The 27,827-nt window shown below is 54.2% G+C and overlaps 1 protein-coding gene across 2 annotated transcripts in view; it reads left to right on the forward strand.

Moving 5' to 3' along the window:
- The window catches only part of PRPF31 (pre-mRNA processing factor 31), a 398,971-nt gene that overhangs the window by 74,440 nt on the left and 296,704 nt on the right, over positions 1 to 27,827 (forward strand). The window contains exon 2 of one of the 2 annotated variants that reach the window (XM_086930323.1): positions 3,024 to 3,223. In XM_086930323.1, the coding sequence (XP_086786449.1) occupies positions 3,050 to 3,223 (174 nt within the window). In that variant the 5' untranslated portion in view covers positions 3,024 to 3,049. The remainder of the gene's footprint in view (positions 1 to 3,023; positions 3,224 to 27,827) is intronic. The other variant, XM_086930322.1, reaches the window with a different exon arrangement.

The raw sequence follows: 27,827 nt of genomic DNA on the forward strand, positions 1-27,827 counted from the left end.
GATACAGGTGTGAGATCATTATTATTGCAGATATAGGTGTGAAATGACTGTCACGGCAGCTATAGGTGTGATGTTACCATTACTTTTGCTATAGGTGTGAGATCGGTATCGCTGCAGATATAGGTGTGAGATCAGTATCGCTTCAGATATAGGTGTGCGATTTGTATCACTGCAGATATTGGTGCGAGATTACGATCACATCAGCTATAGGTCTGAGATTACTGTCCTTGCCTATATAGGTGTGAGATTAGTATCACTGCCCAGACCAGACCAGACCAACCTAAACCAATCTAAAGCGCTGGGGCTGAGTGCGCAACGATGGACCTCACCATTGCCCAACGCTTACCAACCCCAGACTGGCTATAGCCACTACCTGCCCTAACCGCTGGAAAATGGCCCATTAGCACACTTCGCCACTGAAAGCAGAAAGGCTTAGGAGTCTCAGACGCTGCCTTGGGCGTGGGCGGGAACAGAAGAATGTCGGCAGAATTTGCCACCATGCAATTTATAGAGAACACTGTCTTCGTTTATTTAAATTTTATCACACTTGGGTAGAGCTCTTGCCTAAAGGGGGAATCAGTGAGAGCTTTATAGCCACAACACATTCTGTGCCCGGCAGACGGCAAGTAAAGGACGAGCTGCTGAAACAGGGGCTCCCAGAATGCACATGACGTCATGGAACGTCACTGGGGCTGCGGCTGGGTGGCCTGCTCTTTCAAGACTCCGCGTCAAGGCGCTTAACCCGCAGCAGAGACCTGTAACATAGGTTTCCATGATTCCGTTTCTTCTGATTTTTCGATCTCAATTCAGACAAACCATCTACTTATCTGTCTCTTTTTCTAAAATAAAAAAAATAAAATCGTACTTCCTTTGTGCGATTCTGGTGACTTTCAGCCGTGACTGCCAGGCCAATAGCTGTGCTCTGTTAAAGCATGGAAAAAGAACTATTGATGGACAGAATGCAGAACAAGGTCATATATTCACCCCAGTACAGAGATCAGTGGTGTCAAAAGCTTCATTGACATTTGGTCAAGGATTTCTACTCCTTTGTTCTGGCAGGCCTGGCCGTCCTACATGGGTTCATTGCCCACTCGCAGCTCGTGAAATATGGTCTTCGCACGCTTCTAGTGTAAATGTAAGTTTTTTTTTCTTCCAGAGTACAACCACTGAGAACTAGTCTGTACTGCCTCTGACACACCCCACACCCCACCCCAGATTACATCTGATGGGATGGAACTCTTCTACATGGATCTGGGAAGTGTGCTTCCCTGCCCATTTTGTGATCTCCTGGCAAGTCACTTGAAAGTTGCTGTAGGTGTTTGTGATCTCTTCCTCAGTGAAGATGACTAAGCTGAGTTGATGTCTGTTATGCTGGATATTCCACCTCCCATGTGCCCCTCCCTATTCTTTGTACAAGCTTGGTGGGTTGGGATAGGCACTAGGTCTTGTCTATATTTAGCCAAGACTCCCTTTACTGGGAAACCCCTCACCTTTGTGCTGGGTGATGGCCCGGGCCTCCTGGTCAGGAATTAATTAAAATTGATCTCTGGGCGATAGGCTCGACAGGTAACCAGAGACTAGGAGGGAGCCCTCCTCACATGCACTGATCACGATTTTCTTTTCGTTTAGTGGTTCGTTTTTTTAACCTTCTTGTTATTTTTACACTTTTAATGTAAATTGAATGTGTTTGCAAAAGAGAAGTAAATAAAACAAAGTTGTATGTTTACCAAGGCCATACTTATTAGCTTTCCCAATGCTTGTTGTAATCTCTGCTAGAGTTATGCGCCTTGCCCACAGACGGAGAAAGTTGTTCATCCTGGCTTTCACAATGGCATGGGGTATTTATTGCCCTCTCCACCACCACACTGCCCAAGCGTGGGTTGGGCTGGGACTGCTTTTGCCCCTTTCCCCCCGCTGCCTTGCTGAAGCACAGGGAGGTTTGCTGAAAGAGCAGCTTACTTCTACGCAAGTGATCTCTTGGTATGTATTTGTCAACTAGGCAATTATGCAGCTGCTTGCGGTTTCACTCCTCCTCTACAATATTAAGTATGATAGAGGACAGCGACCTCTGGCATGGGTACTCTTAGTATTTTGCCAGCAGAATCCCTGTGTCTTTTTGCTGTCCTGCCCGCCCATAACTTCACAGTTTAGAGATCAATTAGTGGAAGCGAGCTCCAGGTATTTAGAGTGGCACGAGAAGGTCCTGCTTAAAGGCTGCACCCTCTTCATTGAGAAGTTATGGCGATGGGCTGGTACTCTCCCAGGGGATCGATTTGGCTAGTACTTCAAGCTTTATGGTGTTGGAAAGGCACTTCCTACACTGTGTATTTCTGGTGTGAATTGCAATTCTAAAGGCAATTCAATCTAATTCCCTTGGCCACTGGCAGCCAGTGGTGCTCAACATTAGTTCTACAAGAGTTTAAGAAGGAGCCTGGCTGCAGCCTTCTGTATTAGCTGTAGCTTGGCGATTTAGATATTTTGTTGAACCTCGATACAGTGAGTTGGTTGACTTAAGCATTAAAAAAAATTCGGGCTCCAAGATGAACTGCAAGGCAATCAATAAATGAAAGTTTTTTGTTTTTGTTTTTGTTTTTTATGAAGCAGGTCAGAAATGGAGACTGCCTGGTAGTGATCACTGGAAAATAATTAAACAATTATACCAGCCGGTCATTAATATAATGACTCTAATGAAAGATAACTATTGATGTAGTCCACCACAAACCAATTATTTCTCAATTTATAGTTCTTCTCATTGGCCAATTCAATGTCATTCAATATACGGAACATGTGATGATTAAGTGAAGTCAGTCATGCAAGTATCCAAGCTTGCGGGTCACTGTGCAGGCGTTCACTACATTGATCTGTTTTCTGCCTCACCGTGAATGTTTGTACATATAGAGCTTCATGTTAGTTTTGTAACAGGTATGGGCCTTGAGTTTTTCAACCACTTTCAACGTAAGCCCACTTTGCTCTCACTACCTCATCAAGCCTATCATAGGTCTTTGTCTTCTGACCTGCCGTAGTTTATTTTTTATGTGCAGTTTGGAACATGTCTCTGGCTGATGAGCTACTTGCAGATCTGGAGGAGGCTGCAGAAGAGGAAGAGGATAACTTCATTGATGGAGAAGATGACAAGACTATTGAGTATCTGGAGGAGAAGATGCAGGTGGACCTGAACGTGGACTCGGTGAAAAGTATTGCCAAATTATGGGACAGCAAAGTGGTGAGTATCCTAAATTGCTACTATCTTGTTTTGTCGACCACCTCGTGAAAGTTGGAGTTAAAAACTTAGAATGCATAGAAAAGATTTTATTTGCTACAGTATACACTTTTTTGAAAGAATCCTCTGTCTCTTGAGCTTACAAACGCCCTGTTACAAAATATGTTTGAGTTCTTGACACGTGTGCCAAATAAGTAATTGACTGTGGAATAATGTTCGCCTATGGATCTTAGCTATGAATGGCTGAGGCTTAAATCAAGTGGCAGTAAGATGACTGCACCTTCATTGGTGAGTGGTTTCCTGCTGAGAAATGTTTAATGGTCTGACCAGAAATAGGAATAACATTTTGTGTGGAAGTGAGATGGATTGGAAAGAAGCCCACGTAGACAGGTGCTAGTCCGAGCTAATAAAGTTTTTTACTAAAGTATTTTTTTATTTTTATTTAAAGAGTTTTATATAGCGCTGGCTAGACCCAGAGGTATCCGAGCGCTTTACATGAGAATCAACAATGAAACAGAAAAAGTTCAACAATTACACAATACATCCCACAAAAAAAATAGACCATACAATTAGGAGAGGAGAGAAAGGAGAGAGAAAAGTAGTGGAGGAGGAAGGGAAGGTGAGAAAGGGAGGATAGGTGGAAGAGACAGTACGGTGAGACGACGAGAAGTCTGTCCAAAGACCGACTGGGTAGGTGAAGACCAAGGAGGTAATCCACGGTCCATCTCACCTATAGCTAAACCAGGTAGCTTCATCGGGTATCAGACAGAAAAATTCAGTCTTAATACTTTGAAAGAGGGAAGGAGGCGAGACCTAAATAGTGGGAGGATGCGGGAGGAGATGACAGGAGGGACGAAAGGAAGTGCAAGAGTGTGGTTTAACAGTATAACAGAAAAAGGTAAACAATTACTCGTTAAATCAAACCATCAGCAATACATTGGGAGACGAGAGAAAGGAGAGAGAAAAGAAGTGGGGGGGGTAGGTGAGGTGAAAACGTGAGGATAAGGGAAGAGACAACCGTAGCGACGAGAGGAAGTCTGTCTACAGACCGACTGGGTAGGTGACGACCAAGGAGGGAATCCACGGTCCATCTCCCCTATAGCTAAACCAGGTAGCTCCATCGGGCATTAGACAAAGTAGTTCCGTCTCTGGTGTCAAGGGAAGAGGTTTGCAGAAAAACAGGATTGGAGGGAGAAACGGCAGAAAGACTAAGGAAAGTCTGCCCAAAGAACGGCTGGGTAGGTGACGGTCGAGGGGAAGTCCCAAAACCCATCTCCTCTATAGCTATCGGGTAGCTCCACCGGGCTTTGGCCAAATATCTAGGTCTAAATGGGAAACATTTAAAAAACATGGAGGGCAAAATAAATGGAGAGTAGAGGGGAGGGAACAGGGAAGGTGAGAAAAGGGAGGATAGGGAAAGAGACAAACAAGGAGAGACAAAATGAAATCGGTCTAAAGGCCGACTGGGTAGGTGACGACCAAGGAGGGAGTCCACGGCCCATCTCCCCTATAGTTAAACCAGGTAGCCCCATCAGGCATCAGACAGAATAGTTCAGTCTCAATACATTGAGAGAGGAGAGATGTAGAGATATAAATAGAGGGAGGAAGCTGAAAGAGACGACAGGAGAGACGAAAGGAAGTCTGGCTAAAGACCGACTGGGTAGGTGACGTCCAAGGAGGGAATCCCAGACCTGTCTCCCCTATAGCTAAACCAGGCAGCTCCATCGGGCAACAGACCAAATAGCTAGCTCTCAAATGACGTGGTTAATTCACAGGTAAACAGGGTGGGGACTAGGACAAGGACAGGTGAGGGCAGAGGTTAGTGGCAGGGAAGAGAAGAGTTGAGCGGGAGGGGTAGGGGGGTAGGTAGTTCGGTAAAAAGTTTCCATGGATCTACTGCGAGGCATTCAAAAAGCAGGACCGTTTCTTTACAGGCGCCTTTATGGAGTTCTCAGAGCGGGGCCGCTGAGCGGTCCTAATACCTTAGAACACTGGCAGGGCGTCTCAACACAGTCAGGAGATTGCCAGAGGATAAAATCGCCCCCCAAATTCAAAATGGCGGCTGGCGCTGCTATCAAGTCCACCACGGGCGCCATGTTAGTCAGGCACCGCTGAATTAAAATTCCTCCCCAGGGTAAACGAAGTGGTGCTATCGGGGCTGGACGGGGGTCACAGTCAGCAAGGGAAGCCCTCTGCATCGCCTCCCGCTGCCACCAGACATCCTAATTTTTCTCCGACAAGCCTCCACTCGCCTCACCAATTTGCTACACACTGCCAGGAAATGGAGGGTGCCGCGTCCTCTGCCTCGCGTCAGTCACTCCCGCGATTTCCTCGCTCTGCCCAAGGCTCAACGCCGTAATCGCAGTGCGGCTCCGCAACGCGGCCGAAGAGGCAGTAATCTGCTCTGGGACGGTTCGGACCCTCGATAGTCGCATACGGGTACCATTATCAGGTCAGGCAAGCCAATGATAGACTGTTTTTATGGAGGTTTTTCACCGCTTCTATCATCTATTTTTTTTAAAGTAGGGAGGGAAAGATGACTGCAGGTGGAGTGCAGAGCTTTCCAGGGAACCTTACTTGTAGAACTTTTCAGCCCCCATCTCGGTCACCGATGTTGCGGTGAGCTGGCCGCCATTTTGATAGAAGGCAGCAGGGAAGCAGTAGCGTTGCTCTCGCATCGGCTCAGTAGGAATTCGGAGCCTGGAACTGGCATGCATTTGATATTCACTCATGCACGGACGGATCAACACAATTAGTATACGTAAAATTTCACAGGAGCCAAACTGAGATTCGGCCTGATCAAATGACCTTGGCAGGTTAGAACATTTTTGGTATCATTATGGAGCTGGTGTAGCACAGACCAGGTCAGGCGGAAATTCTACGTATATGACTATGTGATGCAGCACGCTCTTTGTGGCTTCCGAATTAATAAATAGAAACAGATCTCAAGAGTCGGGGGTCGGCCATCTTTGGGCGAGGCACATAGTAGTGGTGTAGCGAGGCTCCGATTTATAGATGTGCGCGCTTGTTTCTTGAACCCCAGTTCATCCCTGAACATATAGAGAACGTAGGAGGCCTTGTCCCAGTGAAGACGCTCATCAGGACAGGTGAATCTTGCATAGATTTGGCCATCCGACGTGAGGCTGGTCCGGGAGTGCTGCACTGCATATCGTCCTGGGCGCCGCCATTTTTTGGCTCCCTACAAGCGCGTTTGGATATGGGGCTCACACCAGCATTACCTCGCTCACGCGGTGTTTCAGGCTGACTTTGTGCTCGCGTAGCGGGGCATCTTCCAATTGCTTCCTTACGAGTAACGCCACAGGTTTTCACGTCTCGTTGTAACCCCTCATTCGTCCCGATTCCTCTGCATATCAGGGCGTCACCATTTTGCGTCCTCCCGGCTCCGTCCCGCGCCCGGCCGTCGCACTCGTTTTTGCCGCATTAGACCCTCGCTAGCAGGTAAGCGAACATCACATATTATAGCTCAGGCATTCCGATGGTCATTTCAGTGGGCTGCAGCTGAGTCAGAGTCCGCAAAACGCTGGAAATCGGCGCGGATTCAACCTGACCGGCGGAGCTGTTAATGGCCGCAGCCCCATCTTCCCAGGCTTTCTCCTTGCTCTAGAATGGGCTCTTTATGTTAAGTTAGCCTTGGATGTAAGTCTTGTTTTTATGAATGTTTTCTCGGTGACCAAGCCAAACCCAAGGGCCTTGCTCTCTGTCTTAAATCCAAAACTCATAGAATGTTGTGGTGCATTTCTGTAGCATAGACCTATAGTGGACGTATTCAGAATCAAATGATGTTTGTTCTATACTGTTTGCTATCATTTAGCAAGGCATGTGTTTTGGATGTCGCCTGAGGCAGCGTATGCGCGGTTTCTCGCAAGACGTTTTGTTGGATTACAGTGGACTTGGAGCCCTCCCATTACTTAACACTGGTAGCTTCTTCTCCCTCATTTGCTAGCTTCTCAATCCTCCTCACGTCAGCTTAGTTTTTTCTTCTCGAGTTTGGCCCTACCCTTGAGCTATGACCAAAGTACTTGTCTTTCCACTGCTCCTCTTTTTGGAGCTATTTAAAAAAAAAAAAAACATTTTTTATTGAAGCACTCCATGAAAGTGCATTCCTTTACAGACTGCCTCCCACATGCTTTTCTCGTCCCCACTCTCACTCTTTCGCTCTTACCTTTTGTGCTTCTGTCTCTTATGCTCTCCCATGGATTTGTAGCTACAAACTGCTTATATCTCTGTGTCTTACACATGTGCTTCCGTCTTCCCTCTACACATGTTGCCCTTTCTAGCCAGTGTGCTTCTGTGTCCTCGAGAACCTCATGTTGGTCTCCCCCTCTCTGCTTTGCTGGCCATCCCGACCCGCTACTAGGACGCCACTAACATTTAAAACAAATAAAATCATTTTGTAGGCACGTGTGTGTGTGTTTAACTCGTGCCTCCAGAATGACACAGCCTAGCGGCTGCGTCTTCATGCTTATTTTTAGGTCTCGCCTGGCTTTGCTGGGCAAATTGCTGCTCGCTGGGCGAGAGATATTCTAAGAGAGTAGATTTGAGAAGGGGACTTGAAGCACCAACCCTCATTTTCATTGGCTGGTGTCACCTTTTATGCTAAACGGTGGCCTGCCATTGGAAATGAAGTTTTTAGGCCACTGCCCTTTCTCCCTTTAGTCCGGCCGATCCGGACAAGGAAATCTGCTTTGCTGCTGTCTCAAAGCAATTTCTTATCTTTATGGGAGCCATCTGTTTTCACTCAGCCCCATGTTTATTTTTGCATGGCGCTTTCACTTAAAGTGTAAGCACGATGCAAATATAAAAACACAGCTGAGTAAAAACAGATGGTGAGCTCTTGTTTTTATACAGGGTCAGTGCAATGTGTGAGTGACTTTGACAAGAAGAGCTGGCCGAGCCTGCACGACATGTCACACCCACAAAGAGCATTATTCTTCTGAGCACGGTGCCCGCTAGGGTCACTGCGCTCACTTTATTTGTTTACGATCATGTTTTCCAGAGCTCACGGCGCCTTGCTCACCTGTTCGTAGCTTGTGCTCCTCGGCAGAGGCCCGCTTCGAGCTGCGGCTCCTGGGGTGCGTGTTCACCCATCCTGGCGGGCTGCAGGGGTAGCAGCTCTTCTTCGTCATCGCCGTAGGCTGGCTGTCACGGGGCTACGTTCAGGCAGTTCACCACCGGCTCTGCCCGCAGGCAGTGCACTTATGCGATGAGTGCGAGGAAGATCCCTCAGACCCCAGGGGCTGGTGAGCAGAGAGGGGAGTGGCCCAGAAGTTCCTGGACAGAGGTTGAGGTCCCGTTACTCCTTGGAGCCTGTCCCATTCCGCACTCCTCACCCCGGCCTCTCACTGCCGAGGGGGCCCGCCAATGCAAGACCGCAGGGTCTCTCCTAGGTCTGGGAACTTTATTTCTGTACACAAGATGAATGGGAGAACTGGGGATTCTATGATTGACGTGACTGGGGCAGCTGGGAGGAGTAACATGGAATTTGGGGAAGGCAAATGGCTTGGACGACGAGGTGGCCACAAGGCACAAAGTGGGGGGCTAGAGGAGGTAGACTTGGCATAAAGGTGAGAGAGAGCTCTGGGTTAAGGGCATGAGGCAGGGGACATGGGATGAGGTGGAAGGCTTGGCATTGAGGTGGGAGATTTGGGTATAAGGTGGTTGGAGGGCATTGGATGGGGGCTTGGGTGAGGCGGAGTGCTTGGGGACGGTTCAAAGACTTTAGGGGCTGTGGTGAGACCGATGAAAGGTGGTGAGGTAGAGCACTGGGTGCGGCGATGCTTCTTTTGGTGAGGGGCTCTTGTACAGAGGACGATGTGCGACACAGTGCTTGAACTAGAAATAGAAGTGTAAATCCTCACTGCTCTACTACATCTCTTCACAACCGGGAAGTGCAGGTACTCTCCTATTAAAGCATTGCAGCCCAGCTCAGAAGTGCCGGAGTCCTCCCTCACAAATGTAACAAGTGCTGTGTGTCCGCGCACTCTAAGCCATGTCAACTAACATGGCTCTTCGCAGCCAGTTGTGCCCGGGCGCCAGTGGACGGGGAGTCACAAACTTGTTGACTGTCACTATATATCACAAGGTGACTGCCTGCTTGAGGTCAGCGGTGGCTGCCTGTAGGCCCTTGACAGCACCCGCTATTTCATGATTTCAGATTTCACCGTGAAGCGCATTTCATAACAAGTGTGCGCATCCTGAACATGAGACCACGCATCTTACTTAAACACGCTGAACGACAATAAATAAAATACATACGTCAGGTGACCACCTCCACATGCCCAGATGGCACCTGCTGTCCCTCCGAGGCCGGTGGTTACATGCACATGGGACCGAGCTCGAACATTATCTCGGTTTCTTATATAGCGCCCTTGAAACACGCCATTGTTTATTCAAACAGTATTGTTAGATTTCAAGTTAGTGAGGCCTTTAACTGCAAAAGTCCAAAGTGTGGATTGAGCCTGTCTGTCTCCTAGGAGATTCTGAACAGGAAAAGCAGCTCCCCAGCCTCCCCCCTCTCTCCCCCCCCCCCCCCCAACCCCCCTCCCCCCCCCCGCACCCAAGGCCAGCAGACCCAGGACTGGGGATTGGCTATTCAACTACCATGCAACTCTGATCCATCCCCTCACACTAGCCCAGGCCCCTTAAGGCCTTGCTGGGTGCACCCCAAATCATCCTTTTCGATCTTGTGAGTTGCAGCCTCCCTGTGCCCCAGATTGCAGTGAACAGAGTCCAGGAAGTGGTAAGGAGGCAGACTAGTGCTGTCTCTTCCCCAAAACAAAAGTTTTAAAAAACGATTTTCCCTTTCTGTGATTTCTGTCTTTGCATGTGGTTGTTACAGTTTAAAAATTGTAGTTTTAACCTGCCTGTGATTGTATATCTGTGGCGCTTCAGAAGGAGGGACACTGACTCGGGAGCGTGGTAAAGAAGGTTTTATTTTTATAAAGGTCTTTTTTCGTCTCTGAGTGAGTCTTTCACGGGCTAGGGCTGCCGGATCCAAGGTGTCAGCTAGTGTGTTGGATCGTCCTGGACTTGCACGCCTGCGCTCTTGTTCTCTGGGGGCGCGGTCGTCGTCCCTTGCGGTGTTCCAGCGCCACATGCGGGGGAGAGAAAAGAACACTCTCAGTAAGGCGTTCAGGAGAGTAGTGATACCCAAGAGGGGGAACCAGGGAAGTGAGGACACCAGTGCGCCTATTCACACTCTGTGCTCGGTGCGGGGAAGACACTAGGTAAGGTCAGGTAGGCTGGAAGTAAGGTTCGGGGAGAGAGATGGTGGCGGGGAAAAGTAGGGACGGGTCAAGCAGGCAGGGAAGAATGGGGTCTTTGTACAAGTTTACACGGAGGCGCCCTGCCTCCCCAGCCACCCGGCTACCCGGTCACGCACCTGGGAGAGCCACACTCCTCCGTGAGCGTGGCTGGGCGCTGAGCGGAAACGTTGGCCTCCTGGCTCTGCTCCTCTGTTCACCTCGCTTCCTTCGGGCTTCTCCGCGTCGGCTCGGTCTCCACTCTTCTCCACGTTGGCTCGCTCTCCACTCTTCTCCGCGTCGATGCACCCCGCTCTTCCTCCTTCCGGGCTTCTTAGCGGCCCCATTGGTTGCACGTCATCCAGGCGCATGTCCGGTTCTCCTCCGCTGATTGGTAGGCACAGCATTGACGCTGCAGGGGGGCGTGTCTCTGCCTCGAAGCCGGCCCCGTAAAAGGTACATTCCTCTCCTTGCGGGCCGGGCTGCTCCCACCAGCTGACAGAGTCCGTCTCCCACGGTTCCTGAGATGATGAAAGAGAGGCAGGACGTGAGTTAGGGTTCCACCAGTCCTGAACCGGAGTAGTGTTTAATTCCCGCCCGGCCTCCCTGCTACACTCCTCCCCCCCCTTGGACTCTTCCGATCGGGAAGAGTAGGTGTCCTGGACAGGTAATCTGCATTGCTGTTGTCCCTCCCCTTTTTGTGCTGTATCGAGAAGGAAAAGGGCTGTAAAAATAGGAACCACCGTAGCACCCTTTGGTTTTGGGATTTCTGACAGTACATCCACTGTAGTGGAGCGTGGTCAGTGTAGAGAATGAACGTCTTTCCTTCCAGATAGTATTTCAGCTTCTCCACCGCCCACCGAATGGCCAGGCATTCCCTTTCTATAGTGGGGTACTTTCTTTCCCGATCGTGTAGTTTCCTGCTGATATATAGAATGGGATGCTCCAAGCCGTCTTTTCCCAGTTGAGAAAGGACGGCTCCTATACCGCTATCAGAAGCGTCAGCGGCTAACATGAAGGTCTTACCGAAGTCGGGGGCTATCAGGACGGGACTGGTGGTTATGGCCCTTTTCAATTCCTCGAACGCTTGTTTGGCTTTGTCAGAGGGATTTAGGAGGGTTTTTTTTCTTGCTCCCTTCTGCAACAGGTTGGTCAGTGGGGTGGCGATCTCAGCGAAATTGGAGATGAACCTACGGTAATAACCGATAAGGCCCAGGAAGGCCTAAGGTCCTTTTTGGAAGAGGGAAAGGGAGTGCTTCGGATTGCTTTTACCTTCTCTTCCTGAGGTGCTATGGCCCCTTCTCCCAACATGTACCCTAGGTATTTGACCTTGCCATAAGCTGCTCGTGACTTCTTGGCGTTTATGTGTTGCCCTGCTTCCCTTAACACGCTCATTATGGTTTGTAGGTGTACCAGATGCTCTGCCCACGAGTTGCTGAAGATGACCATGTCCTCCAGGTACACCGAGCAAAATGCCCTATAAGGGAGGAGGACTTGGTGCATGAGACGCTGGAAGGTCGCAGGGGCCCCATGTAACCCAAAAGGTAACACATTAAACTCAAAGAGGCCCTCATCGGTGGAAAACGCTGTTTTGTGTCTATCTTCCTCCCGTAGGGGTACTTGCCAGTACCCCTTCGTGAGATCCAGCGTGGTTATGTACTTGGCCTCCCCTATGCGCTCTATCAACTCATCCACCCGAGGAATGGGAAAGGCATCAAAGGTTGAAATGGTGTTGAGGGCTCTGAAATCCATACAAAAACGGGTGGACCCATCAGGTTTTGGGATCATTACTATTGGAGAGGACCAGCTGCTGCGAGACAGTCTGATTACCCCAAGTTTCAACATGTCCTGTACTTCTTTTCTTACGGCTTCTCGCCTGGCAGCTGGAATCCTATAGGGCCGTAACCTGATTGTTTTTCCCGGCTGTGTTTCTATCTTATGTTCAATCAGGGAAGTGCGCCCCTGTTGGTCCGAGAAGAGGTCAGAGAAAGGACTCAGGGTGGACTCGAGTTCTTGCTTCCTGATGGGACTGAGCTCTTCGTTTATCGGTAGGATTCTCAGTGTCGAGTGTTCGGAGGGGGTTGGGAGCCCAAACTGGGTGGTTTGGGGTGGGGGGCCCTAACCACTTTTTCAGTAAATTGATGTGAAAACACTGTTTCCTAGCCGGGGAGATTTGGAGTCGGTAGGTAGTGCTTCCTATAACCTGTACCACTGGATAAGGGCCTTTCCACTCCCTCTGGAATTTATGGGCCGAGGTGGGTAGAAGTACTAGTGCCCAATCCCCTACTTTCAGGGTCCTCAACCTTTTTCCTTTGTCGTAGGTTTTCTTCTGACGTTGTTGGCTACGCTCTAAGTTGGAGTAGGCGAGGTCTCTGAGTTTCCCTATTTTACTTCTCAACTGTTGAGTGTATTCTAGCAGGGACCTGGAGTCTTCCTGCTCCTCTTTCTCCCAAGCATCCCGCGTTATTTCTAGTAACGAACGCGGTTGTCTGCCATAGAGGAGCTCAAAAGCAGGGTAGCCGGTGGAACTTGGGACCTGGGCTCGCAGTACGTATAGAGCCAAGGGGAGAAGTCGGTCCCAGTCTTGGCTCTCTAGGGATAACATTTTTCTGAGGGTGGTCTTCAAGGAGCGGTTGTAGCGCTCCACCAAGCCGTCCGTCTGCGGATGATATGAGGAGGTGCGAATCTGGTGTATGTTTCACATCTGAGTGACCTCTTTCATTAATTTGGACACGAAGGGGGTTCCTTGGTCGGTTACGACCTCTTTGGGGAACCCCACTCGGGAAAAGAGTTCCAGGAATTTTTCAGCTATGTTTTTAGCTGTGGGTGCTCTGAGGGCAAAGGCTTCCGGGAAGCGAGTGGCGTAGTCCACGAGTACCAGTGCATAGGTATTCCCTTTCGAAGTACGGGGAAGGGGTCCAATAATGTCCATGCCCACCCGCTCAAACGGCTTTCCGATGTTGAACATAGGGTGAAGGGGAACTGCTGGGGGTCTTTGCATGTTTTTTTTCTGGCAGACCTCGCACGTTCTACAAAATGCTGTTGCGTCTTGGTATACCCCAGGCCAGTAAAACCACTTGAGAATATTTTGCAAGGTTTTTTCGGCTCCTATATGCCCTGCTGTTAAATGGGAATGGGCGTAATACGGTATCTGGTCTCTGAAGTCTTGGGGGACTAGCAGCTGTTTAGGTCCCCCTTCGTGCCTTTCCCTATAGAGGAGGTCATTTAGGATGATGAACCTAGGAAAGGGAGCATTTGGGTTTCCCTGTTGTACATGTGCCGCTTCCCAAGCATTAAACAACGTGGCATCATTAGCTTGGGCAAAGCGGAAATTCCTATCGAGAACCCAGGGTTCGGCTGCTATCAGGTTGGGTAGGTGTTCGGTTTCTGCTCCCCTTGGGCTTTTGCTTTCTCCATAAAGCAGGCTAGGAAATCTGGATTGTCCACTTCCAATATCAGATCTTCCGGTAAGGCCTCCACCGCCCCCACCTGCACTACACAAGGTCTCTTTCCTTCTGGTTGTATCGTGATTTTAGCTATATCATATGGCTTTACGTCCCCATGGACACACCGTATGAAAACGCGTGACCCAGGGATGAGTTGGTGGGCGTAAGTTAATGACTTTTGAATAACAGACTGGCGGCAGCCCGAATCCAATAAGGCTCTAACCCATCGCTGATTAACCAAAACCCTTACGTAGAAGGAGGGCCCCATCTCGGCCGTGTACATAACAGCTTTTGGGGCGTAGCCCATTTCCATGGGTTCCTCTCCTTGTTTTTTTTCTGGGGCAAATCCTGGCAATATGGCCCCATTCCCTGCACTCGAAACATTTTGGACCCCGCATTACCGGGTACTCTACTTTGTAGGGTCGGGGTTTGGGTGGATCTGGTAGGGGCTTCCCTTTTTTATCGGATTTCACAGCAGCTGTCTGGAGCCTCGGTTTTTCGCTTTCCCAGAACCCCGTCTTGGGCTGTGCCCGTGAATAGGTGGAGGCCATGTCAATGGCTTGTGTAGGAGTCAGACCGGCATGTTGCCGTAGCCATCTTTGGGTCCCATAAGGTAGGGCCTCCATGAATTGTTCAAGATAAATGCAGTCCATTATCTCTTCCTTGGTCTTCCCTTCCGGTTTGATCCACTTGTCAGCTGCGTTCTTGAGGCGGAAGTACAGGGTCTTAGGGTTCTCGCCCGGCAGGCCCTTCTCTTTGCGGAAACAGACTCTATATGTTTCGGCGTCCATTCCAAGGTGATCGAGAATTAGGGCTCTTATTTGTTGGTAAGGGGTGGTACCCATAGGGTTAGCGACTTGGTAGGCTGCCTGGGCCTCTCCGGACAGGAGAGGCGCGAGAAAGAACGGCCATTTTTCTTCTGGCCAACCACAAGCTCTGGCCGCCCTCTCGAAGTTCGTTAAGAAGGCGTCCGGGTCTTCGCCCTGTATATACGTCTGTAGAGATACTCCGGAGGGATGGGGAGCAGGCGCCCTTCTGTCTATAAACGGCCCAGCTCCCGTCTCTTTCATCGCCTTTTGTAGTCCCTCCATCTGTGACGTCATTGCGGCTTTGAACGCCTCCCTGTCGGCCTGGGCTGATGTCATCTGGCGTTCAACTGCCCATTCTAGTTTCTCCTGACCCTTTATGATGTGTTGAATGACTTGTTCCATCTCTATTACCGGGATGGGAGGGTCGGATCCCACTTCTGACACCAGTTGTGGCGCTTCAGAAAGAGGGACACTGACTCGGGAGCGTGGTAAAGAAGGTTTTATTTTTATAAAGGTCTTTTTTCGCCTGAGTGAGTCTTTCACGGGCTAGGGCTGCCGGATCCAAGGTGTCAGCTAGTGTGTTGGATCGTCCTGGACTTGCACGCCTGCGCTCTTGTTCTCTGGGGGCGCGGTCGTCGTCCCTTGCGGTGTTCCAGCGCCACATGCGGGGGAGAGAAAAGAACACTCTCAGTAAGGCGTTCAGGAGAGTAGTGATACCCAAGAGGGGGAACCAGGGAAGTGAGGACACCGGTGCGCCTATTAACACTCTGTGCTCGGTGCGGGGAAGACACTAGGTAAGGTCAGGTAGGCTGGAAGTAAGGTTCGGGGAGAGAGATGGTGGCGGGGAAAAGTAGGGACGGGTCAAGCAGGCAGGGAAGAATGGGGTCTTTGTACAAGTTTACACGGAGGCGCTCCGCCTCCCCAGCCACCCGGCTACCCGGTCACGCACCTGGGAGAGCCACACTCCTCCGTGAGCGTGGCTGGGCGCTGAGCGGAAACGTTGGCCTCCTGGCTCTGCTCCTCTGTTCGACTCGCTTCCTTCGGGCTTCTCCACGTCGGCTCGCTCTCCACTCTTCTCCGCCTCGGTGTCGATGCACCCCGCTCTTCCTCCTTCCGGGCTTCTTAGCGGCCCCATTGGTTGCACGTCATCCAGGGGCATGTCCGGTTCTCCTCCGCTGATTGGTAGGCTCAGCATTGACGCTGCAGGGGGGCGTGTCTCTGCCTCGAAGCCAGGCCCGTAAAAGGTACATTCCTCTCCTTGCGGGCCGGGCTGCTCCCACCAGCTGACAGAGTCCGTCTCCCACGGTTCCTGAGATGATGAAAGAGAGGCAGGACGTGAGTTAGGGTTCCACCAGTCCTGAACCGGAGTAGTGTTTAATTCCCGCCCGGCCTCCCTGCTACAATATCTTATCACCTGTTTTGTGTTTTTAAAGTTGTGTTTTTTTCCTGCCCATGATTGCTTCCATTTAACACGTTGAATTGTGGGATTTGTAGTCCAAACTCTGTAATGTTTCCCTTTCATTGCTGATGACTTTGTTTTCCCTCCAAATTTCTCCTTTGCTCTGTGCTAAGACCTGTATGTTAAAACAGTGCACATCCAGCCACCATTTAGTGTTCACAAGCCAGTGAAACCAGCCCCCCTGCCTCCCCCCAGCAACAGGGATATTCTACATCAGAGGGTGCTTCTGTGAGCTGTTTAAACTGTGTTTACTAGGGACTGTGCACTTCGTTTTTTGGACAGTAGAGGGAGTAAAGTTTTATTCAAACAGTATTGTTAGATTTCAAGTTAGTGAGGCCTTTACATGTAGAAGTCCAAAGTGTGGATTGGACCTGTCTGTCTCCTAGGATTCTGAACAGGAAAAGCAGCTCCCCAGCCTCCCCCCTCTCTCCCCCCCCCCACCCAAGGCCAGCAGACCCAGAACTGGGGTTTGGCTATTCAACTACCAGGCAACTCTGAGCCATCCCCTCACACTAGCCCAGGCCCCTTAAGGCCTTGCTGGGTGCACCCCAAATCATCCTTTTCTATCTTGTGAGTTGCAGCCTCCCTGTGCCCCAGATTGCAGTGAGCAGAGTCCAGGAAGTGGTAAGTAGGCAGACTACTGCTGTCTCTTCCCCAAAACAAAAGTTAAAAAAAAACAAACGGGGACTCTCCTCGTCGAGGCGGAAAAAGCGGGACAGGCCATCCGCGTTGGCGTGATCCTGGCCAGGGCGGTGCTCCACAGTGAAGTCCATCCCCTGCAGGGAGATGGACCATCGCAAGAGTTTGGGATTTTCCCCCCGCATCTGCATTAGCCATTGCAGGGGGCGATGATCTGTTTGCACCCGAAAGTGGGTACCGAAGAGGTAGGGCCGGAGCTTCTTGAGGGCCCATACCACTGCGAAGGCCTCCCTCTCGATGGTGCTCCAGCGCTGTTCTCGGGCCAACAGACGTCTGCTGATGAAGGCCACGGGTTGGTCGACTCCCTCGGTGTTCAGCTGGGAGAGGACGGCCCCAATGCCATGGTCGGAGGCATCAGTCTGGACGATGAACTTCCGGCTGTAGTCGGGAGCCTGGAGTACTGGGGCGGTGCACATGGCGACCTTCAACTTCACGAAGGCCGCTTGACAGTCGGGAGTCCAGTCGACTCTTTTTGGCTGGTTCTTAGATGTAAGTGCCGTGAGGGGCCCCACAATGCTGCCATAGTCCTTCACAAACCGTCGGTAGTATCCAGTGAGCCCCAAGAAGGCCCGGACCTCGGTTTGCGTTACGGGTGGCTGCCAGGACTGGATTGCAGCGATCTTGAGTTGGAGGGGGGCCACCAGACCGCTCCCCACTTGGTGTCCGAGGTAGGTCACGGACCCCTGGCCAATCTGGCATTTGCTGGCCTTGATTGTGAGGCCGGCCTGTTGGAGGGCCTGCAGGACCTCTCGGAGGTGGCGGAGGTGGTCTGTCCAGTGGCGGCTGTAAACCGCGATATCGTCCAGGTAGGCGGCGCTGAACTCTTCGAGGCCCGCCAATACCTGGTTCACCAGGCGTTGAAAGATTGCTGGAGCGTTTTTCATGCCGAATGGCATCACTTTGAAATGGTAGTGACCATCCGGGGTGGAGAAAGCTGACCGTTCTTGCGCCCTGGGGGTGAGGCCGATCTGCCAGTAGCTCGCTGTCAGGTCGAAGATGCTGAGGTAGCGGGCAGCTCCCATGCGGTCGATCAGTTCATCGGCTCGGGGAATGGGGTGAGCGTCGGTCCGGGTGACAGCGTTCAGACCCCGATAGTCAACGCAGAATCGGAGCTCAGGGGTGGTGCCGGGGGCAGCAGCTTTGGGGACCAGCACGACTGGGCTGGCCCAGGGGCTGTCCGATGGTTCGATGACTCAGAGTGTGAGCATTTTCGACACTTCTTCTTGGATGCAGGCACGTACCCGATCTGGCACGTGGTACGCCCGATGTCTGATGGGGGGGACTGTCCCCAGTGTCCACGTCGTGCAAGCACCAGGGGGTGACCCCTGGGGTGAGGGAAAATAGGGCTGCGAACTGCAGCAGGAGAGCCCGACAGTCTTGGCGCTGCTCCGAGGTCAGGGCATCTGACAGTCGGACCCCGTCTACTGAACCATCTTTCTCACGGGTCCTCAGTAGGTCAGGGAGGGGCTCGGAGTCTTCTTCCGCTCCACTGTCTGTAGCCATCAGTAGGCTGAGCTCCGAGCGCACAAAGTGGGGTTTGAGTCTGTTGGCGTGGAGGACCCGGAGGGGGTTCCGGGAAGATTCCATGTCGATGAGATAGGTGACGGGGCTCTTGTGCTCGATCACTTTGAAGGGCCCCGTCCACTTATCCTGTAGGGCACAAGGTTCGGTGGGGGACATCACCCATACTTGCTGGCCAGGTACGAACTCTATGGAGGAGGCGTTCTGATCGTACCATTTCTTCATGTCCTCCTGACTGGCTTCAAGATTGGCTTTGGCGATTTCTCGGAACCGCCTGGTCTGATTGCGGAGGGTCAGGAGGTACTTGTAGACGTCTGGAGGGGTTTTCAGGGGGGGCATCTCCCAACCTTCCTTGACTAGGCTGAGGGGCCCTCGAACAGGGTGTCAAAGTGCGTGCTCTCCCTGAGTGCGTGTGTGAGATTGGCCTGCTCTCCCATAGGAATACATGGGGAATGTCTGTGTCCCTGGTAGTTCCTGATGCGTGAGGCGTGCATGGTCAAGTTTGGTATGTGCGAACTCGTGAGAGTGAATGCTGCGCAATGGTATGTGCAGTGTGTATGTGTCTTGTGCGGAAGCGCCACTTCTAGACATGGCTGAGTATGTGCTGTGAAGGTGCTGGCGTGTGATTGGCTGGAGCTGGCTGGGATGCCAGGCTCCAGGAAGTCTGTGTGGGTCTGCCCCGGTGGTGAATGGAGAGATTAGCATGCTGATGTGAGGGAGGGGCTGCGCCTGTGTCCTGAATGAGGCTGGGTTTCCCCCACACAATGCTGGCTCCGCTCCCTGTGGTGCGACTGATGACCCTAGCCTACCTGATGAATGAAAGGGGTGGTTGAGCCATCAACAGTGCTCACAGACCAGCTGCGACTGGTTCTGCCCCCACCCTGCACCTACAGACAAAAGAGAAAAGGTGTATAAAAGAGGGGCTGTGACCCCATGAAGATGTTCTTGTTTGCTGCTTGAATCTGCCAGGGGCGTGCTGCTGCTTGGGCCCAGGGGAAGGCTTGCCTCCCCTGGACTCCTGAAGGACTTTTTCTGGACCTTTGTTTGCCATAGCGCTTGGGAGCGCTGTATTTACCCTCCAAGCGCCTGAAAGTCCTTTCTTTCCCCTCCTAGCGCAAGGAGCGCTTTATTTGCCTTATAGCGCATGGGAGCGCTTTGCTGTGCCTCTAGCGCTTGATGGCGCTGTGTTGTTCCCTAGCGCTCGGAGCGCTTTATTTTGCTTTGCAGGTGCCACCCTGCTTGTGGCTGCCCTGGCGAGTGCCCACCTCGCCTCTACGTTTGTTTTTCACTTCGAGGGTGCCACCCCTCAGTTATGCCCAAGTGATCACCGCCGCGGCCCCAGACCCCGGAGAAAGAGAGCCGCCGGCATCCCCACCCGGCCGCGCTGGGATTGGTCCAGCCGGCCGAGCCTCCTGATGATGCTGTCCCCGGGCCGCGCCGTGATTGGCTGCCAGCCCGAGGACTCTGGAGTCCCGCCCCCGCAGTCCGGGGCTCGTGTGGGCAGGAAGGAGATGTCCGGCCCGCCGCCTGGTTGTGGGCGGGGCCGGGAAGAAGTTTTCCGCTTCCCCCTGCCTGGGGGAAGCCCTTGTTGCTGTGCCGGTCTCCCGTGTCAAGAGGGAGACCGGAGATGTGCCGCCGCAGCCCAGGAGAGAAGGCTTCCCTTACCGCCGCCGAGGAGAGCGCAGATGACCCTGTGAGGGCAGACCGGTGAGTGGGGGCCGTGTGGGTGCTAAAAGAGAGGGGGGGCGTCGGGGCATATTGCCGGTGCCCGCCCCCTCCCTTTCGCGGAGTTAGTTGTTTTGGAGCCGAGAAGGCTCCAGGCGCCCCACTTATTCCCCGGGCCCAGAGAGGCTCTTGGTTGTCGCAGTTTGTTTCCTTCGAGTCCCCAGAGAGGGGGACTCCAACGGCAGTGCATATTTTGAGCCAGAGAGGCTCTCAGCGGCATCCCTATTTCGAGCCTGTGAGGCTCAGGGCATTTCTTTGTTCACGGAGCCCCGTGGTTCCAAGAGGGCACCATGGTTCTAGGCGGGTTGGAGAGCCTGAGAGAGGCTCGAGTGCCCTGTTCATTGTTCCAGAGCCCAGAGAGGCTTGTGGGCCCATTTCTTTACTCAGAGCCCAGCGAGGCTCCAAAAAGGGGACAAGCATATTTGTTCATGAGCCTAGAGAGGCTCCCACGATTGGCCCATCTTGCTTGCACCAGTTGCCCAGCACTTTGTGGGCAACTGCCACGTTTAGGTTTTGGTGCAGTGGCGCAACCTGGACCCTGGACTTTGATGTGATTTATGTGCCAATATGATTTTGCGCAATTGTGTTCTTTGATACACCTCTGAATGTATTGTTGATGCATCATGTGTTTTCCTTCCTTACACCTCTGAATGGGTAGATTATTCATCATGTGTTCTCTTGTTCCTTACACCGCTGAACGTGTGTTGATGCGTCATGTGTTTTGTCCCCCAGGTCTATACCCCTAAATGTATGGTGATATTTAGTTGGTTGTTCTTGCTAGTACAGGTGGTGCTAGTGAGGTCCTGGTTCCCTGCGTGACCTGTTCCTAAGGTGGTTAGGATTGCGTAGGGAGTACTTACCTGATTACCAGTAGTTACTTGTATTGAGCTACAGTGATTTTCTGTTATATTCTAAGTGCTATTCCAAGGGCGTGGTACTGAGCTCGCCCCCTGACCAGAGTCCCAGGACCAGTGGACTTTATTGTGCCTGCCCTGACCAATTGCTGGGACTTGTCTGATCTCCCTTGGGCCCCTGGGGCCTCGCTGAAATGTGCCTCGCTCATTCCCCTCGGCAGCTCGTGCACGGCAGCCCGTCCAAGCCTCGAGCAGCGCCGCTCTACCCTGAGCCGCGCCGCTTCGCTGGGCCGCCCGCATCCTGCCTTCCCCTCCTCTTCTGAGCCGCACACATTGGTCGCCCCAGAGAAACGCTTGTACCTTGCCGGTGGCCCGCTCAAGCCTCGAGCCGCACCACTCTCCCCTGAGTCGTGCCGCTTCGCTGGGCCGCCCGCTCAAGTTTACTAAGAAGGTCACCCGCATTATCCCTGCAACCAGGTCGGGAGGTACTGTCCGTTAGGCTCTATGTTTAAGTTCTAGGCCTACAAGTATTGTATTCTAAGTTCTAAAAGTGCTGATTCCTGACAGTTGTCCAGGTGGCCCTGTCTTGTAAATATCCCTTGTAAATTCTGCCCGTGCCTCTGGCACAATGTAAAGTGTGTGTTTTATCTAATGTATGTTTATTGGAATACAAAGGCTATTTTTATATATACCCTTGTGTGGAGTTTCCTGTGTGGTGGGCCTTGGGGGTTGTTGCTGGGGTGCGTGCGCAAATACTTAACTCATATCGCCTCCAAGTTTAGCCTTGCTGCTCGCGCCACGTTACCTAGAGGGCGAGTAGGGGTTATCTTGGCGTGTAACTCCCTTGCCCTGACCGAAGGAATGGTGATCCCTGACTGACCTCGACGCGAGTCTTGGCCAGCCAGGGTCCCATTTCTAACACACGCACACAGACCGACAGAGCCACGCACACAGACCGACAGAGCCACGCACACAGACCGACAGAGCCACGCACACAGACCGACAGAGCCACGCACACAGACCGACAGAGCCACGCACACAGACCGACAGAGCCACGCACACAGACCGACAGAGCCACGCACACAGACCGACAGAGCCACGCACACAGACCGACAGAGCCACGCACACAGACCGACAGAGCCACGCACACAGACCGACAGAGCCACGCACACAGACCGACAGAGCCACGCACACAGACCGAGCCACGCACACACAGACAGAGCCACGCACACACACACAGACAGACAGAGCCACACACACACACACACACAGACAGACAGAGCCACACACACACACACACACACAGACAGACAGAGCCACACACACACAGACAGACAGAGCCACACACACACAGACAGACAGAGCCACACACACACAGACAGACAGACAGAGCCACACACACACAGACAGACCGACAGAGCCACACACACACAGACAGACCGACAGAGCCACACACACACAGACAGACCGACAGAGCCACACACACACAGACAGACCGACAGAGCCACACACACAGACAGACCGACAGAGCCACACACACACACAGACAGACCGACAGAGCCACACACACACACAGACCGACAGAGCCACACACACAGACAGACCGACAGAGCCACACACACACAGACAGACAGACCCACACAGACAGACAGACCGACAGAGCCACACACAGACAGACCGGCAGAGCCACACACACACAGACAGACCGACAGAGCCACACACACACACACACACACACAGACAGACCGACAGAGCCACACACACACAGACAGACAGAGAGCCACACACTCAGACAGAACCACACACACAGAGCCACACACACAGAGCCACACACACACAGAGCCACACACACACAGAGCCACACACACACAGAGCCACACACACACAGAGCCACACACACACAGAGCCACACACACACAGAGCCACACACACACAGAGCCACACACACAGAGCCACACACACAGAGCCACACACACAGAGCCACACACACAGAGCCACACACACAGAGCCACACACACAGAGCCACACACACAGAGCCACACACACAGAGCCACACACACAGAGCCACACACACAGAGCCACACACACAGAGCCACACACACACAGAGCCACACACACACAGAGCCACACACACACAGAGCCACACACACACAGAGCCACACACACACAGAGCCACACACACACAGAGCCACACACACACAGAGCCACACACACACAGAGCCACACACACACAGAGCCACACACACACAGCCACACACACACAGAGCCACACACACACAGAGCCACACACACACACACAGAGCCCCACACACACACAGAGCCCCACACACACACAGAGCCCCACACACACACAGAGCCCCACACACACACAGAGCCCCACACACACACAGAGCCCCACACACACACAGAGCCCCACACACACACAGAGCCCCACACACACAGAGCCCCACACACACACAGAGCCCCACACACACACACAGCCCCACACACACACAGCCCCACACACACAGCCCCACACACACAGCCCCACACACACACACAGCCCCCCCCCCACACACACAGCCCCAACACACACACAGAGCCCCCCCCCCACACACACACACAGCCCCACACACACACAGCCCCACACACACACAGCCCCACACACACAGCATGTGGGGCTCTGTGTGTGTGTGTGTGGGGGGGGCTCTGTGCGTGTGTGTGGGGGGCTCTGTGCGTGTGTGTGGGGGGCTCTGTGTGTGTGTGTGGGGGGGCTCTGTGTGTGTGTGTGGGGGGGCTCTGTGTGTGTGGGGGTGGCTCTGTGTGTGGGGGGGGCTCTTTGTGTGTGTGGGGGGGCTCTGTGTGTGGGGGGGCTCTGTGTGTGGGGGGCTCTCTGTGTGTGGGGGGCTCTGTGTGTGGGGGGCTCTGTGTGTGGGGGGCTCTGTGTGTGTGTGGGGGGCTCTGTGTGTGTGTGTGTGTGTGTGGGGCTCTGTGTGTGTGTGTGGGGCTCTGTGTGTGTGTGTGTGTGGCTCTGTGTGTGTGGGGCTCTGTGTGTGTGTGTGTGGGGCTCTGTGTGTGTGGGGCTCTGTGTGTGTGGGGCTCTGTGTGTGTGTGTGGGGGGCTCTGTGTGTGTGGGGCTCTGTGTGTGTGGGGCTCTGTGTGTGTGGGGCTCTGTGTATGTGGGGCTCTGTGTGTGTGTGTGTGGGGCTCTGTGTGTGTGTGGGGGGCTCTGTGTGTGTGTGTGGGGCTCTGTGTGTGTGGGGGGGGGCTCTGTGTGTGTGTGTGTGGGGCTCTGTGTGTGTGTGTGTGTGTGGCTCTGTGTGTGTGGCTCTGTGTGTGTGTGTGGCTCTGTGTGTGTGTGTGTGGCTCTGTGTGTGTGTGTGTGGCTCTGTGTGTGTGTGTGTGTGGCTCTGTGTGTGTGTGGCTGTGTGTGTGTGGCTGTGTGTGTGTGTGGGGGGGGGGCTCTCTGTGTGTGGGGGGCTCTGTGTGTGTGTGTGGGGGGCTCTGTGTGTGTGGGGGGCTCTGTGTGTGTGTGTGGGGCTCTGTGTGTGTGTGGGGCTCTGTGTGTGTGTGGGGCTCTGTGTGTGGGGCTCTGTGTGTGGGGCTCTGTGTGTGGGGCTCTGTGTGTGGGGCTCTGTGTGTGGGGCTCTGTGTGTGGGGCTCTGTGTGTGGGGCTCTGTGTGTGGGGCTCTGTGTGTGGGGCTCTGTGTGTGGGGCTCTGTGTGTGGGGCTCTGTGTGTGTGTGTGGGGCTCTGTGTGTGTGTGTGGGGCTCTGTGTGTGTGTGTGGGGCTCTGTGTGTGTGTGTGGGGCTCTGTGTGTGTGTGTGGGGGGCTCTGTGTGTGGGGGGCTCTGTGTGTGGGGCTCTGTGTGTGTGTGTGGGGCTCTGTGTGTGTGTGGGGGGCTCTGTGTGTGTGTGTGGGGCTCTGTGTGTGTGTGTGGGGCTCTGTGTGTGTGTGTGTGGGGCGGGGCTGTGTGTGTGTGTGTGGGGCGGGGCTCTGTGTGTGTGTGTGTGTGGGGGGGGCTCTGTGTGTGTGTGTGTGTGGGGGGGGCTCTGTGTGTGTGTGTGTGTGTGGGGGGGGGCTCTGTGTGTGTGTGTGTGTGGGGGAAGGGCTCTGTGTGTGTGTGTGGGGGAAGGGCTCTGTGTGTGTGTGTGGGGGGGGGGGGCTCTGTGTGTGTGTGTGTGGGGCTCTGTGTGTGTGGGGGGGGGCTCTGTGTGTGTGGGGAGGGGGCACTGTGTGTGTGGGGAGGGGGCTCTGTGTGGGGGGGGGCTGTGTGTGTGTGTGTGGGGGGGGCTCTGTGTGTGTGGGGGGGCTCTGTGTGTGTGTGGGGGGGGGCTCTGTGTGTGTGTGTGTGGGGCTCTGTGTGTGGGGGGCTTTGTGTGTGTGTGGGGGGGGGGCTTTGTGTGTGTGTGTGGGGGGCTCTGTGTGTTTGGGGGGGCTCTGTGTGTGTGTGTGTGGGGGGCTCTGTGTGGGGGGGCTCTGTGTGTTTGGGGGGGCTCTGTGTGTGTGTGGGGGGCTTTGTGTGTGTGGGGGGGCTCTGTGTGGGGGGGCTCTGTGTGTGTGGGGGGGCTTTGTGTGTGTGTGTGGGGGGCTCTGTGTGTGGGGGGCTCTGTGTGTTTGGGGGGGCTCTGTGTGTGTGGGGGGGGGGGCTCTGTGTGTGTGTGGGGGGGAGGCTCTGTGTGTGTGTGTGTGCGGGGCTCTGTGTGTGTGTGTGGCGGGCTCTGTGTGTGTGGGGGGCTCTGTGTGTGTGTGTGGGGGGGGGCTCTGTGTGTGTGTGTGGGGGGGGGCTCTGTGTGTGTGTTTGGGGCTCTAGTGTGTGTGTGGGGCTCTGTGTGTGTGTGTGTGGGGCTCTGTGTGTGTGGGGCTCTGTGGGTGTGTGTGTCTGTGTGTGTGTGTGTGTGGGGCTCTGTGGGTGTGTGTGTCTGTGTGTGTGTGTGGGGGGGGCTCTGTGGGTGTGTGTGTGGCTCTGTGTGTGTGTGGCTCTGTGTGTGTGTGGCTCTGTGTGTGTGTGTGTGGCTCTGTGTGTGTGTGTGGGGCTCTGTGTGTGTGTGGGGCTCTGTGTGTGTGTGGGGCTCTGTGTGTGTGTGGGGCTCTGTGTGTGTGTGGGGCTCGGTGTGTGTGGGGCGCTCTGTGTGTGTGTGTGGGGGGCTCTGTGTGTGTGGGGGGGGCTCTGTGTGTGTGTGGGGGGGGCTCTGTGTGTGTGTGGGGGGGGCTCTGTGTGTGTGTGGGGGGGGCTCTGTGTGTGTGTGGGGGGGGCTCTGTGTGTGTGTGTGGGGGGCTCTGTGTGGGGGCTCTGTGTGTGTGTGTGGGGGGGGCTCTGTGTGTGTGTGGGGGGGCTCTGTGTGTGTGGGGGGGGCTCTGTGTGTGTGGGGGGGGGGCTCTGTGTGTGTGGGGGGGGGCTCTGTGTGTGTGGGGGGGGGGGCTCTGTGCGTGTGGGAGGGGGCTCTGTGTGGGAGGGGGCTCTGTGTGGGGGGGGGGCTCTGTGTGTGTGTGGGGGGGGGCTCTGTGTGTGTGGGGGGGGCTCTGTGTGTGTGGGGGGGCTCTGTGTGTGTGTGGGGGGGCTCTGTGTGTGTGTGGGGGGGGGCTCTGTGTGTGTGTGGGGGGGGGCTCTGTGTGTGTGTGTGGGGGCTCTGTGTGTGTGTGGGGGGCTCTGTGTGTGTGGGGGGGGCTCTGTGTGTGTGTGGGGGGGCTCTGTGTGTGTGTGTGGGGGGCTCTGTGTGGGGGGCTCTGTGTGTGTGTGGGGGGGGGCTCTGTGTGTGTGTGGGGGGGCTCTGTGTGAGTGGGGGGGGGCTCTGTGTGTGTGTGGGGGGGGCTCTGTGTGTGTGTGGGGGGGGCTCTGTGTGTGTGGGGAGGGGGCACTGTGTGTGTGGGAGGGGGCTCTGTGTGGGGGGGGGCTGTGTGTGTGTGGGGGGGGGGCTCTGTGTGTGTGGGGGGGCTCTGTGTGTGTGTGTGGGGGGGCTCTGTGTGTGTGTGGGGGGGGGGCTCTGTGTGTGTGTGTGGGGGGGCCCTGTGTGTGTGTGTGGGGGGGCTCTGTGTGTGTGTGTGTGTGGGGGGCTCTGTGTGTGTGTGTGTGTGGGGGGCTCTGTGTGTGTGTGGGGGGGGGGGGCTCTGTGTGTGTGTGGGGCTCTGTGTGTGTGTGTGGGGCTCTGTGTGTGTGTGGGGGGCTCTGTGTGTGTGTGGGGGGCTCTGTGTGTGTGTGGGGGGCTCTGTGTGTGGGGCTCTGTGTGTGTGTGGGGCTCTGTGTGTGTGTGGGGCTCTGTGTGTGGGGGGGGGCTCTGTGTGTGTGGGGGGGGCTCTGTGTGTGTGGGGGGGGGGGGCTCTGTGTGTGTGGGGGGGGGCTCTGTGTGTGTGTGTGTGGGGCTCTGTGTGTGTGGGGCTCTGTGTGTGTGGGGCTCTGTGTGTGTGGGGCTCTGTGTGTGTGGGGCTCTGTGTGTGGGGCTCTGTGTGTGTGGGGCTCTGTGTGTGTGGGGCTCTGTGTGTGTGGGGCTCTCTGTGTGTGTGTGTGTGTGGGGCTCTGTGTGTGTGTGGGGGGGTTCTGTGTGTGTGTGGGGGGCTCTGTGTGTGTGTGTGGGGGGGCTCTGTGTGTGTGTGTGTGTGTGGGGGGGCTCTGTGTGTGTGTGTGTGGGGGGAGGCTCTGTGTGTGTGTGTGGGGCTCTGTGTGTGTGTGGGGCTCTGTGTGTGTGGGGGGGCTCTGTGTGTGTGGGGGGGGCTCTGTGTGTGTGGGGGGGGCTCTGTGTGTGTGTGGGGCTCTGTGTGTGTGGGGCTCTGTGTGTGTGTGTGGGGCTCTGTGTGTGTGTGGGGGGTTCTGTGTGTGTGTGGGGGGCTCTGTGTGTGTGTGTGTGGGGGCTGTGTG

Source organism: Lissotriton vulgaris, chromosome 7 (genome assembly GCF_964263255.1).
Source record: "Lissotriton vulgaris chromosome 7, aLisVul1.2, whole genome shotgun sequence".
Classification (NCBI taxonomy): Eukaryota; Metazoa; Chordata; class Amphibia; order Caudata; family Salamandridae; genus Lissotriton; species Lissotriton vulgaris.